This window comes from Haematobia irritans, chromosome 1 (genome assembly GCF_050003625.1).
Source record: "Haematobia irritans isolate KBUSLIRL chromosome 1, ASM5000362v1, whole genome shotgun sequence".
NCBI lineage: Eukaryota > Metazoa > Arthropoda > Insecta > Diptera > Muscidae > Haematobia > Haematobia irritans.
Window position 1 is genome coordinate 8,086,471 of NC_134397.1, and position 14,789 is coordinate 8,101,259.

At 31.4% G+C, this 14,789-nt stretch overlaps 1 protein-coding gene across 2 annotated transcripts; it reads left to right on the top strand.

Annotated features, from left to right (window-relative positions):
- Positions 1-584: 584 nt before the first annotated feature.
- On the top strand, positions 585-14,156 carry LOC142220164 (meckelin). Of its 2 annotated transcripts, none has more exons than XM_075289147.1 (9): positions 585-922; positions 7,777-8,483; positions 9,566-9,889; positions 11,338-11,982; positions 12,054-12,326; positions 12,387-12,905; positions 13,039-13,126; positions 13,184-13,347; positions 13,975-14,156. In XM_075289147.1, the coding sequence occupies exons 1-9, from the start codon at positions 907-909 to the stop codon at positions 14,053-14,055; spliced, it is 2,817 nt and encodes a 938-aa protein (XP_075145262.1). In that variant the 5' UTR covers positions 585-906; the 3' UTR covers positions 14,056-14,156. The 2 variants fall into 2 exon arrangements, with proteins under 2 accessions (XP_075145262.1, XP_075145261.1); XM_075289146.1 differs by lacking the exon at positions 585-922 and adding an exon at positions 4,573-4,956.
- Positions 14,157-14,789: the final 633 nt, after the last annotated feature.

Sequence of the window (14,789 nt, forward strand, 5' to 3'; positions counted from 1 at the left end):
GTAAAATCTGTTCAAGAGGCTTTGCATCATATACTGAATTTTACCACATAAATTATTCTTGTTTCGTTTTCTTACTTTTGTGTCGTTAACATTGAATATTTAATCAGCTGGCAAAATAATTCATGCATTAGAGGGTTAACACAAACTGCAATACAACCCTGTGTTGCAAGCCAAGCACTTAAATACCGTTATACGACTGATATATAAATTTGAATATGCAGTTTTATAAATTATTTTTTTTTCTTATATGTGATATATAAATTTATTATAATCATTATGTACCACAAAAAACAGCTGGTTGCCAAAGAAATAAATTTAACCCGCACGAAGGTGTTTAAGGACGACAGGAAAAGAACACACCGCTTCGCTTGTTTTTTCTTTCGGAAAAAAGTTGAAACGTGCATAATTATATGAGTGTGCGCACAATAAATGTAAACTTGATGCCGAAGTTAAATATACTTAAATATACTTCAGACAAAAAAAAACACATTTGTTTACAACCAGGTTTGTATACGGAAGTATGAGTTTGTTTTTTTTATTTATTTATGAAGCAAAAATAAAGAATAATGTTTTAAGTTATTAGATTGCCTCCGCCTGTTATTGATCCTGGGACCATTCTTCTGATTTGTACACTTTCGGAACTGTTTAAAGTGCGGTGTAGGAGTGCACCCCTTGACCAGGGTGCCGTAATTAGAATTATGGGGACTGTATTCGAAGCATCTTCTCGACTCCATTAATGCGGTGACCGTTTTCTTCATAACATCAGCTCTAATTTTGTAAGTTAGGCCTGACATCCCAGAGAAAACAGCGGAACTCGAAAACGAACGTGACTAGTTTGGTTCACTCTGACAATCCTAAATCTAGGGAACTCACTCTAGTCATTTAACGGACATTAGCCGAACTCGAATGCATATATATAGTAGTAAGTAATTTTATGTAGACTCTTCAAACTATTTTGATAGAAAAGGCATTCATTCCCCTGAATGCTGCAAATTTTTGATTGGTGTCAAAGGTCAGAGACTTTGTTCGCATATTATGTAATATGTGAACACATAATAGTTTTCCAGTCACTGGTGATTCAGCAGCACTTCAGTTATTAGGATCTCTTGGTTATTGCAGCAAGAAAGCTGTTGCTGAGTTTTTTCTATGAGTATCAACGCAATCAAGTGGCGGTCTCAACAATGAATTTGAATATTTAATGACATTTAGCGTTGGTACTTTTATGTAAAACCATTTTCGTGTAAAAATGGTAACAGGTGTAACCGGCATTAACAAAGTGCAGGGCCGCCATTCCTAAAATTATTTTCAACTTATATCAATTTTTTATATTGAATTCGCAAAATTTGTAGACAAAAATAAGTCGACCTTAAACTAATCAATGAAAATTAAACTAATAGCACAATGCCAATTTGAATCACGCAATGTGGTATGTATGTAAAATTACCACCGTAGTCATCGTCTTTTGAATGTAATAACAAGTAAATGCATTATCCTTTAAGGGTGGTTAATAGACGAATATACGCATACACATACAAGTGCATAGAAAGGTAAGCGATAATAAAATAGTTACCTGTTACTATGGCTACTACATCTTGAAGAAAGCTTCGGTATTGAAATAAGTAAGAAAGATATAATCTTGGGTGACGACGACTCTTTGCCAGGCTACACCAATAGTGGTGAACTTCTTTCTAATCACTGAGTGCTGCCCGATTCCATGTTTAACTCAATAACAAAGGGCCAAAAATAATCACAGAAAAGAAGTGAAATCTTACATTTTTAATGTATGAAATGTTGAAATAGTAATAAATATTTACTGCTGCGATTATTTACGACACTGTACCACTTTGGATTTCATGTTTTTCGATAAATTAGTCACAATAAATTGCTATTGTAAATCGAAGAAGCACCACTTTATCAAAATACAACCTGACAACACCGGCGCGACTTGCACTGATGAGATGTTCTGGATAGAACACCAGTGCAACTATGTTCTGGATAGCACATACAAATGTTGCATTCAGTGCTAAAAGAAAACAGCCCTATTGTTGTGTAGGGTATGTACACATGAAAGGGTGTTGCTAACAAAGCGATGTAATATTATGATTTGGTAAGATTTTCTTCACTCATACCCCATCCATCATTACTTTGGCATTACATTATAGTTCTTGATTGCAGTAAAAGAACCCGCAATACTCTAAAGACATGAACTAAAAAAATAAAAAAAATTTTGTTATTCATAACAGCAAAAATGTTTCCTAAAACAGCAGTTTTTGTCTGCTGAAAAAGAGAAAGAAGAGTATTCAATGTTGTTGTTACAACAAATGTGTATGCTAAAGGTTTTTGTACACTAGGAATGCAACTACCGAAGACTGTGACACGTGAGATTTTGTGGTCCATGACAAATATTTCTGCTGGCCACAATTTTATAGATGTTTAGTGTATACAAATCTCATGGTCCGTTTATTTAAAAAATGTTTTTACTAAAATGTTAATGACACACAGAAAAAAATCTGATGCTAAAATGAACTAATATTTATTGCACAAAATTTATTTTATTTTAGTTTATTTTTAAAACTTGGTAAGAAATTTTCCCCAGCCCAACGACTTTTTTCTTTATTCTCAAAAATTTTATGAACTAAATGGCAGTAAAATTTCAATGACATACAAATAGGTTCAAATCTAACTAAAACATAAGAAGTTATATGCAAAATAATTTATTGACAGTTTATCGAACGAATTTATATGGTAAAAGTAGGCTAGAAGTTTTCTTTAACTTTTTTGCATGTAAGTGAAGAAGTTTTTCGTACACTTCTCAAAAATAGTAAGAGTGAACTACAGCGTGGTTAAAATGGGAATGATCTGGCGCGTAAGATTTTTTCTTTATTTTTAGTTCATTTTCGCTTTTCGAGAAACCTGCATTTCGTTAATGGTAGTTAAAAATTCAAAAAATGTTCGTTAATTTAATGAATCTAAAAATTTAGAATACAATTTAGTTGTAATTTTCGCACGAGATAATTAATTTTTACCATAATGTAGTTTACTTTTCTTCTGTGCACTGAAAGCATACCGGTTCCAAAGATTTTTTCATTACACTAATGATTTTGGTATAGATTCTCAGCCAAAAAAGCGGAGAAGGACACTTTTAAGACACAATTTTTCATGTGCTTTCAAAGTCCATTAAAAAAGTATTAACGAAGACCAAATTTCCAAATTCACACTCGACTACAAGAAAAAAGTTTGCTGCTTCAAGTAAAAACGTCTTAAAATGAAAGTGTTAAAAAATTTCCTATTTTCAAAATTTTAGCCAAAATGCAAAAAGGCAACAAATTTAAAGAAGATTTCATTAATTTTGAAGGTTTTTTTCAGAAGTATCACAGCCAAGTTGACCTTAGTAAAAATATAATTTCTTTTATGTTAGGATACTCAATTTTAAGTCGAATCTTTTAACTATAAAGACAAATCAACTTCATTGAAAAGTTTATCGAAATTTCGGCAAGGAAAAAAACTTAATATCAGAGAAATGTGTTTTCTATGCTAAGCAAAATTCGTATTTTAAGGACATGAAATCTTTGGCCTCACAACAATGTTTTTTTTTTCAGTGTACGATCTCCGTATCGGTCATGTATTATAAAGGGCGACTTGATTACAAATATTATTGCATAATCAAAAACTAATATTTTTTTAATGTTTGAATTTTTTTAAATGTCCAATTTGTACCATCCGACTGTTTTGGGCATATTGCAATAGTAATTCTATTATTTTAATTTTATTTCTGCATGAAAGTATCATAGTCGATGAGACCCTGAGATGTCAGACAGTCCGGAGAGAATTTGTAATTGTATTCGAATCAGCGGAAAATGTCAGCAAACTACTGACTTTTCAATAGTATATCTACTTTTCCAAAATAGCAGACTATTTGCTTTTTTAGCTAAAAATGTTTCAGTGAGTTTTTGCTATATCGAACAGTCTTTTTTCTATGGGTGTAGAAAATAAGGACGCAATTTTGCTTAATCCCATTTTTTATAAACTAATTCATTTATTTACTTTTATATTTACAATCATAATAAATTATGAAAATAAACAGGAAATATATTGAACAGGTCGAAAACCAGGTCAACTGTGTCCGTCTTGAACTTTATATGGTATTGAGTACATGTTTCCAATGAGTGTAGTATTCATTGTTATCAATTTCAGACAGAAAATACTGCGAGAAAAAAAAAACAATCCGCAAATCTTGATCCTCAGATATTCCAGAAGTGCGTGCATGTAGAAATATTTTCACACCTATATATCTCCCCTTTTACTTCGTCAATTACCAACTATACCCCCATATATATACACAAGCACGTGTATACTTACATCAACTTACATGTATAAAGTTTTGAACTTATTTACATAAAACAAGTCTAGAACAATAACAAAAACAAGGATACCTATGTGAAAACGTGATTGGTACAAAACCGTGCAAGGTGTTTTTCGCCTAATTGCGTGGTTGTTGTATTTACTGTTTGTTGTTTATTTAAATATCAAAGAATGTTCGTCCTGCCATAGAGAAGTAAATTCAGTTATTTTTAAGGGTTAAAGGACGACGGTTGTGTTAAACAAAAAGAAAAAAGGAAAAAAACTTCGAAATCGTTTTTGTGCCTATTGGGTGTGAATGAAACTTACATAAATGTTTTTGTAAAATATTTCAAAATAAAAATTGAAATTTATTTTTTTATAAAAAAGGATAACACACAAGAACCATGATCTTCCATTTTGTATATGTGTTATTTTTAACGGTTTTTATTGGTCATGTGGATGATGTCGTATGCCATGAACGTGATAAACTTTTTAATCGAACATTATTCGCCTTCCATGAAGTCAATTGTGCTAAAAATGAATTTTACGATATTAATTATTTCTCTTGCGTTCCCTGCCATACGCTTGGTGAAAATTTACAACCTACCGTTGATAGTAAGTCATTTTTGTGATTAATTTTGGAATGCAATTTCCTGCAAGGTCTAAAAGGAAACATTTCTAACATCGAAAGGCAAAATTCGATTTTCATCTAAATAAGTGACAAGTGACTAATTGTAAAATAAAATCTAATGGAAGATATAAGGGAGCCACCGTGGTACAATGGTTTCTATTACCGCCTTGCATACAAAGGATCATGGGTTCAATTCTCGACCCAACACCCTCTCAGTAACGCTGATGAGATTTCATAATGGTTTAAAGCTTCTCTGAGTGGTTTTACCATTGCGGCGAAACGCTTTTCGTTTCATATATAAAAGGGAGGTGTCTTGTCATTGAGTTCACTATAGAATCGGCCAGCACTAATTGAAATCGGTTCAAGACTTCAAAGAAAAATGCGTGGATGTAGGCCAGTCATTTTGAAATTTGGTTCTGAAAATGTCAATGAAAAGGATGTGGACCTGAAGAGCTATCGTGGTGGCAATTTGGCAGACATTGCTTTATATTCGTGCCTGTTCTGCTACACGTGTATGACTGTCCTGAGGTGTCACACTTAAGAGGTTTGGAATACACTTCACATAATGAAAAATTTACACAATTTTTTTTCTGTGTGGGCCAAGTATATAGCTATCGTATGCAAAATTGGACAATTCACTTGCATATGGTACGAAATATGTAAAAAAAAACATACAATTTGAACAAAAATGTCTTCTGACTGAATGTGAATGTTTAGAGTTTGTTTTTACTTTTTTTTTTTGTTCCACAGTCTACTGTAAATTACCCAAAAAAATAGGTTTAATTTATAGTTTCTGTCGGCAAATAAAACTGTTTACAACATAACATCTCCTCTTTTTAATGAAATAATAATCCGATCATATATCTCAAAATATGAAATTTTATTTTTTCAAAAACAAAATAACAATATTTGTGGGAATACTCTGTATTTTGCGATACATCTCTATTTCCATGAGTAACTCCCTTATGAAGATACGTTTAAATATTTGAAGAAGGCGACGGAGGGGAGATAACCACAGAAGAAATATTTTGTTCACAGAAAAAAATATCACCAAAATATTTCCAATTAAAAAGTTAATTGAAGTTGAACATTTTTTCAATTAATAAATTAATTGATACAATTAACTTTTTAATCATGATAGAAACATTAAGTTAATTAAGTCAATGATTGAAAATTTTAAAATTTTTAATTAAAAAATTAATTGATACAATTAACTTTTTAATCAAATTCGGAACACTAATTCAGTTAAAAAAAGTGCTGATTTTTTTTAATTTTTCGTTCAAAATGTATTTCAAACAATCATTTGTTAATCCAAATAAAAACTCTAAGCCAATTCAGAAAGTAATTAAAAATAGTTACCTTTTTTAATTAATAAATTAATTGAATTTTGCAATCAACATCAATTAAATTTTTAATTGAATCAATTAAAAAATTAATTGAAATTTACTGAAAAAATCTATTAATTGTTTAATCAAGAATCTATGCCCAATTAAAACTGTGATTGATACTATCATTTTCGTGATTTCAATTAAAAAATTAATTGGATCAATTAATTTGGTGATTGAATCAGAAAAAAAATTTTTTGTGTGTTGGTATTGATCATTAATCTTGCTGTATCTGAAATAGCAAATGTTTGGGTAATTTTCTAGCAAAGCGAACACTTCCTATTTCAACAGACAAAAATTGCTGAAACAACCAACATTTTTAGTTGATATAAAAACTTTTTCTTTTGAGTGTGGTCAAAAGAACACGATCAGCAGTTTTTGTTCGCTGAAAAACCTTCGTTTTTATTACTAAAAATTTCTTTTGAGTGTAGTAATAGCAAAAACAATACGGCTAAAACAACAAACATTAACTGCAAAAAAAAACCAAAAATAGTCTGATGTGTTGGAACTTTAAAATAGCATATAATTTTATTAGAGGTATTTGAAAAGTTTATTCCGTTGGAAGTATTTGATTAATTGGTATCGAAATTTTCTTTTAGCAATATGAAAATCTTAAAGTGACATTAGTTAACGAAATCAAAACTTTTAAATTCCTTGGGTTTATGTCGATAAATAGACTTTTTGAGTGCAAATATAATGGGATTTGAAAGGGTATCAAAAGTTCGAATTCCAGGATAATAGTTTCTTCCGTTGAATGAAAAACAAGGATTATGAAAATATTTGTCGAAAGTTGACCTACACTCAAAGTAGGGACAGCAGAAAAGTCTGCTAAAACAGTCGATAAATAGACTTTTTGAGTGCAAAGATAATATGATTTGAAGGGGTAACAAAAGTTAGAATTCCAGGACTAGTTTCTTCCGTTGAATGAAAAACAAAGATTATGAAAATATTTGTTGAAAGTAGGGACAGCAGAAAAGTCTGCTAAACAGCAAAAAGTCTGCTGAAAAAGTGACTGCAGCCACTGTTTGCTGAAATATCAAACATTGTCTGCTATTTTTTAAGGTCGATTACACTAAAACATGTTTTAGTTTGGCTGAAATAAATAACACACAATTAAAAAATATTTTATGAATATCTATAGTATTTGCCCAAAAATCTGAATATTTATCAAATTGAGGCATAACAAAATGTTTGCTGATCGCATTTAGGAGCTTGTATGTATATCACAGTGCAAAAATATACCAAAAACTATTTTTGGTTCTTAAATATGCTTTGGGGAAAATGTATAACCTAAAAATTTTATAATTTGTTGTTCGTTAAACCCTGAAGTACAATAATATAACAGCAGACATGCTGCTTCTGGCAGACTTTTTCCATGAGTGTAGATATTTAATAAATTTAAATATTTTCTGATTCCAGAATTCACGTGTGCCTGTAGGATGTTTTCCCTTTCACCTACCATAACCACAATTTATGATACCATAAAACCATATCGAAGCTGTGGTAATATTTGCAACAATACTCAAACTCAAAAAACCAATAAAAACGTGACGCTTCTTACACCACAATATTGTCAGACAAAAGAAGAGACGCTACCAAAACTCAATTGCAAATTTAAGTACGTAAATCGAACGCATACATTTTCAGAACGTGCACCGGTGGATGTATCTCGATCAATCGAAGTGTCTAACCTCAATGCGCAATACGATGGACTATGTGAAAAATGTGATTTGCAATACAATTTCCATTATCAGGATTATTGTATTGCTAATGGCTTGCTAAGACCATTTCTAAACTACAATTCCTTTTGGCAGGCAACAACACAGCACTTTGGGGATTTGAAATTTGTTGCCTTCTTTTGTATGGCCATGAATAATAATACTGCATGTAATCATTTGGCCAATCTGTGTGTTCTCTCGTTCTATTCATTCGATAAAAATTCTCCCTGTAGTAAATTTCTTTTGTCACAAGCCTCCGATGTTGTCTACCGTTATGGTAGTGTCGATGAACAGATGTCCCATCAACAAATAAAACCATTCCTCTACTATCGCAAGGGGAAAGATATGGCAAAGGAATTGAGGGAGCCCATAAAAGATGTACACTACAGTTTGAGTGATCACGACAAGGTGAGTAAGAAAGGGTAATACACTACATGCTTAGAAAAAAGCCAGCAGTCGGTGTCTGCTGCTATATTTTTGTATATTTAAAAGCTTTATTTTGGCTTAAAAAAATGCATACATATTTAGCTATTTCTACAAGCAGTGACTGCGTCCACTTTTTCAGCAGACTTTTCGCTATTTCAGCAGATTTTTAAAACAAATTTCTTTGGGTGTAGATACCAAGTTATTTTATGGACCATCAGGATAGAACTTTTGAAAAAATTGATCCCAAAAGTAGATTTGGTGTAAGACAATTTTGAATTTAAAGGTCTCCTTTTAAATCTCATTGTTTCCAAATTCAACTCGGAGAATGAAAGGCTAGCGACAGTTTTATGCTCATACTTCGACCAAAGATAAGAATTTTGTATAATATATTTGTTTACACCTAACAAAATTTGTTGTATTTGAGTCGTCACTTGTCCGATTTATGTCGACGGCAAAATTAATTTACACTCAAGAAGAGTTGTTAGTAGAGACAGCAGAGAAGTCTGCTAAACAGCAGTTAAGTCTGCTAAAACACCAAAAAGTCTGCTGAATGAAAATACTTTGGGTAATATTTTAGAACATACAAGTTTTACGAATGATTATTCGCTGGGCCACAAAGTACAGAAATATAACAGCGAAAAACTGCTGCAGTGTTTTGCAGGCTGTTTTCTATGAGTATGTGGAATTAAGAGATCATACTGAATATTAAACTGCCAACTTTTGCGATTTTTTAGCACCTTTTTCTAAAAAGATCACAAAAATGTTAAAACATCAGTAGTTTGTCTGCTGAAAAGAAGTAATCAGTGTTTGCTATTATTGGCAGAGTTTTTTCTATGAGTGTAAAACAATTTGTTGTTAAAACAACATGTTGAAAATTGGCAATAAAGGAAAAGTCTGTTGAAAGCTTATTTATATTTAATAAAATTTTTTTCTTATTTTAAAATACTAAAAATAAATTTGACTCTGTCATATTTACTAATTTAACTCTGCCATATTTACTAACCTTTTTTTTTTAATTCCTTTATCTTGAGATTGATAATAATTTACCTTTTTATATTTTTCAGAACAATCGTTTATATTTCTTTAGCGTTTCCTACGCTTTAGAAGGAACCCTACAGAGATGGGGCAATTTGAAATTTAATGACTTGATTTTATGTCCATACCTTCCTCAAGAGTCAAATATTGCGAATGATAATTTCATTAGATTTGGTAAAAATTATGATGTCATCGAATGTGACTTTTCGCTGGGATACCTTATGGATATGACCAAAATTTTTGGCAATAGGAGATTTACCAGTTTGTTTCTAAACTATACCAGAAACGATAAAGAGAAGATGTTTCTACATTCGATACCAGTCTTGATTGAGGATATTACGCTGGAGAATAAGGTAAGTTTTATAACCTTTTTCTGTAATTAGATACGTAATTTTTAAGTAACAATCCATGAGAAAGATATGTAAACTGAGATTGATAGCAAAGACAATTGTTATACACCCAAAAAATTGTTCGTAGATACAGCAAAAAATTTTGCTGAAAATACTAAAAAATTGTAATGAAATATGTCTAATCACACGTACAGAAGGGACACGATAACCTCTTAGAGCAAAATGTTATTGTTGGATGGGGAGAAAAAAAAACATTTTTGCCGCAAAAATGTTTTCTCGTCAAACAAAAAATTGTTGTCGAAATCAGACATACATATGTCCGAGAATATAGCATGATACCGACAAACATATTTCACGTTCACCGTCCAAAAATAACATTTTGCTGTAGGAGGTGATCATATTCCTTCTCTGGGAGCAGAGGCAAGAGGTGGGACTCTTCGTGTTTGAATTCAAAGAACTTCGTTACCGGGAGATTCCTTCCGGCAGCGACAAAACCTTGGAATTTTCACAGAGACCAGTCGTATTTGGTAAGGCTCGATGAAAGCGGATTTTTTGGCCGAAGGCAAGTTTTTATTTTTATTTAATTATTGATTTGTAGTACATCGAGACAAATATTTTATAACATTGTACTAGAATCAATTTTGTTACTACACAATATTCATTTATTTAAAAATTTTTATTTTTTTTATTTTCTCGATTTTGTAATTTGAAGCCATGGGCCGATATAGATTAAATTACAATAAAGACTACTCCAAAATTTAGAATACAAAATTATAAAAACATAATGACTTAAGACTAAAAATAATAATAATAATATGGGTAACAATTATTTAAAAAAAGGAAACAATATATAAATATAAATTTATGTTTATAAAAAAAGAAAAAATACTATAAATAATAATAATTAAATCACATATTTATTGATTAGTGTTAATAATTGTACATGACGATCATATTAAGCGGTAAGACAAGTAATGGACACTGCATACTATAAAGTTTATTTATTTTTATTTTTTTTTTATGTCAGATTAGCAAAATGAAGAAGTAGCTTTTTTCGATATGTAGGACAGGAAACGTTGCATGTTCTCAAAGTTGAGGGTAGCGCGTTAAAAACACGGGCTACTCTGACCCCGAAAGATCCACCCAAATAGGGCAGAACTCTAGGTATAATCAACTGATTTGCCCTGACCGAGTGACAGAACGTAAAACTACTAACAAGAAAAGATGGAGTACGATTACGAAATATTTTATAATTAATTATTAAAAATTATATTTTACCCAGCACCCTTGCAAATTAAGGATGCTGAGTTCAAGCCCATTTACGACCAAACACCAAAACTGTTTTTTGAGCGGCGGATTATACCCCCGATATTCATTAAATGAGTGCTACACATACACTCATATAGTTTCCATTTTATTTACGAAAATAATTTCAATCCTTCTGATTTCAGCGACCCCAAAAAGAGGACTGGCAATTGGTGAAACGATTTCAAATGATTGAAGTTCATCCTCGACATGGTTCAATATCATCAAAAGTTTCTCCTGTCTATGAGGATGATCACAAACTTTTAATTTATCGGTCCGTACGTTATGCAGAGAAAGTGCAATTGCATTACGATATACATAGTGATAATCGCATTTCAATTCCTGTGTTGAAATTACGCTACCGTCACATTGAATTCACAAACAATACCACATTGCAAATGCCACTGAAATTTAAATTTATTATTAGCTATGATCGAATTCAACAGGATACAACATTAAAAGGAGCTGGATTAATCAATGAAGTTGGCTTACCCTTGCTCTTGCTATTGGCCATGGTGATTGCCTTTTTGAGGGCACGAAATACACGCAAGAGACGTTGTTTATCGGGGACAAATGACAATGGCGAAGATTTTTGTCATTTTGCATATTTTACTGAATTTCTTTTACATTTGATTTCCTATATGGCATTGGCATTTCTTTTGTGTTTTCTCTTGTGCATAACCATAAACTCGTTGGCTTATCTCACTCAATCGACTGTTGACTTAACTTTGCCCTTGGTTAAAGATCAAAGCTCCTTGGAATTGTTGGTATATGCAGCTTTCGTTTTGAAGGTAGGTAAACATGGAGAAATCAGTTGTGATTTCCAAATATTTTCTCATGTGGTATCTACTTCCCATTTCAGTTGATATTCGTTAGCATACACCTTTGGCGCTTATCACATTTCAATATCTTCTTCATTGATTGGGAGAGACCTCGATGTGGCGATTCGAATCATTTAAGTGTGAAGAATAATCTGGAAACGTCTTCCGTTTGTTCTAGTGTACGTACCTTCATCAGTGATTCAAATGTTTCGGCTTGGCGAAGTATATTTTTGGCCAATGAATGGATACGATTGAGCAGTAAACAACAAACTTCCACAATACTGCAATGTCTGGCAACATATGTGGTGGTACAGGTAAGTCATAATGAGATTACAATCTTATTGAAAATTCTTCATTGATCCACTTTTCTACAGTTCTTTAACCTTTTGGCCAAGGCTCACAGTGATATAACATTACAAATATTCTTTATATCAATGGTTTATTTGACCATATATGTTAGCCAATATGTAATAAAATCTTTGATTGCACCACGTATCTGGGAGAATCCTATCAGAAAGTACACAGAACATTGCTCTCTTGCAAACATATCTGTTTTTGCATTGGTAGAACCTTCGTATGGATATTACATTCATGGCCGATCACCACATGGATTTGCAGATTCGGATATGGCAACAATGCTTATGCAATTGCAACGTGAAACCCAGAGTATGTGTGGTCGTCGCGGCTTATTAAGTGATACGGATCAATGTTATACCATAATGCCACCAAAGAATCTAAATAATTATTTCGATAAATTACTATTGCCATATCAGCGTTCATTTGGTCAAACTTCCAATTTCCAAAAAGAAGTCAACACCGTGGAAGGTTCGCTGGAGAAAACCTCTATAGCCTATTCGAGTGTCAATCGTTTCTTTTGTGCATTTATAGATCATGTGAGTATATATAGGGAGTGTCCTATTTACAGTGGGGTAAAATGGAGAAGATGAACGTCAAGACATATTTTTACACCTGAGTTGCCTTAATCACAGGCTTATTTATGCTCCATTTTTTTTTATTTTACCCCAGGGCGTTAAAGACATGGATTACATTATCAAGGAAAAAACTCTTCTGGAATCTCTTTTCAAATGCGAATTTGAAAATTATCTAACGGATAGTAAGTTGAAATTTCTTTAAAAAAAATACAATCTAATATTTTTTTATTAAATTTTAGATAAAGGCACATTTTATATTGATAATGCGTTTTCCTTTAGACAAATGTTTCTGTACGGCAATGAAATAGAGATTTTCATTTTACAACTTTTATTATTTATCGCTGTGTATTTAATGACCCATTCATTATTGGCTACTGTGATTGTGGTGTATTTGTTTAACAAGGTAATTATTATAATATCACATATTAATATTACCATGAATCATGGAAGCCCGCAGACCCATAGGATCGATCTTATATACAGGGAAAAACAAAAAAAATCGATTAACCGACTTTTTGTGAACAAAATACCGATGTCATCGTTTTGTAATCTTCATATTCGCTAACTGAATTTTGATCTTTTTAAAGAGCCGGGAGGTTAATCGGCACGAAAAGACAACTTTTTGAATCAGATTTTTTTTTAAACCTGGGTCCCCCACATTATAGATGTTGAAGATCGAACTTGACGTTTCTTTTTATATCTTTTTATATCTATGACAGCTCTGTTCATCCAAAGAAAAACTAATTTCCTCTCGAACAAATCTTGGCTACATGTACATACCTGACATTATTCAGACATTTATCATCTTTGGTCACATCACAATCGAAATAATCACATGTGGCCCAATCACAACTAAATCCCAGTTGAATTAAATTTGTTTGAACCGCTATAGAATTCCACTTTTAATGTTGAACCATTTTTTGTCCATAATGTGGATAAGGGTGTAATAGATGAAAACTAGTATCAGTCATCACACACCATGTATTATTTCAGCAACATAAATGACATGGATTTTATATTTTATTTTCAGATTATTCAATGGTTGTTTGTTGGTGCAGTAAAAGATAATATTTCCATCAAAACATTGATAGATAAACGATTTTTAATATAAACTCCTATTAATGTAGTTAGATTGTTTCATATATAATTAAAAATTCTTTTAAAAAATAAAATTAATATTTTGTTAAATACTTTATGCAATCGAAAAAAATATTTGATAATTGTTTCCTTCCCTGTACTAAAAGTTCAGATGAATTATGTTATATTTACTTCCCCATATCAGTGGATATGTCTTTAATATAGGAAACATTTTATGCTGCATAGTGTAATCGTCCGATATGTTCATAATATGTTGGCTTTCCGTGTTTAAAGCATAGATTAATAAAATTAGGTTAGCATTTTCTAAATCAGTAGATTTGTTCGAATTGGCTTTTTTTCAATTTTTACCCATACAATAAAACTACATTTGTATTTTTTTACATGTAATACGAAGTTTATTTATAAGATAATATGTATATGCATTTTTATTTGCTGTCGTTTTTTCACTTTGTAATTATTTAGATAAATTTAAGAAAAAAAAAAACATTTTACATGGTGGTGAAAATCAATAATAATAATAATAATAATCAATATTAAATATTAAAACAAATTTTTTTTATTTATAATTGTATAATAAAAAAATAATAAATTCAAAATCATATCATTAGAAAAATTGAGTAATAAAAAACAGAGAAGAAAACTCTATGATTATAGAGTTATGGGGAGTGTGGGAAAGGGTTTCTTTTCTTATGGTGGAGAACATGAAAGAGGAGAAGTTTTTTTTTTTTGGGGGGAAAGTTGATACAC

Excerpts from the sequence above, each read along its gene's own strand:
- LOC142220164 (XM_075289146.1), top strand. The coding sequence starts at position 4,746 with ATGATCTTCCATTTTGTATATGTGTTATTTTTAACGGTTTTTATTGGT. Across the intron at positions 8,484-9,565 it reads GTTTGAGTGATCACGACAAG|AACAATCGTTTATATTTCTT; the intron begins GTGAGTAAGAAA and ends TATATTTTTCAG. Across the intron at positions 12,327-12,386 it reads CAACATATGTGGTGGTACAG|TTCTTTAACCTTTTGGCCAA; the intron begins GTAAGTCATAAT and ends ACTTTTCTACAG.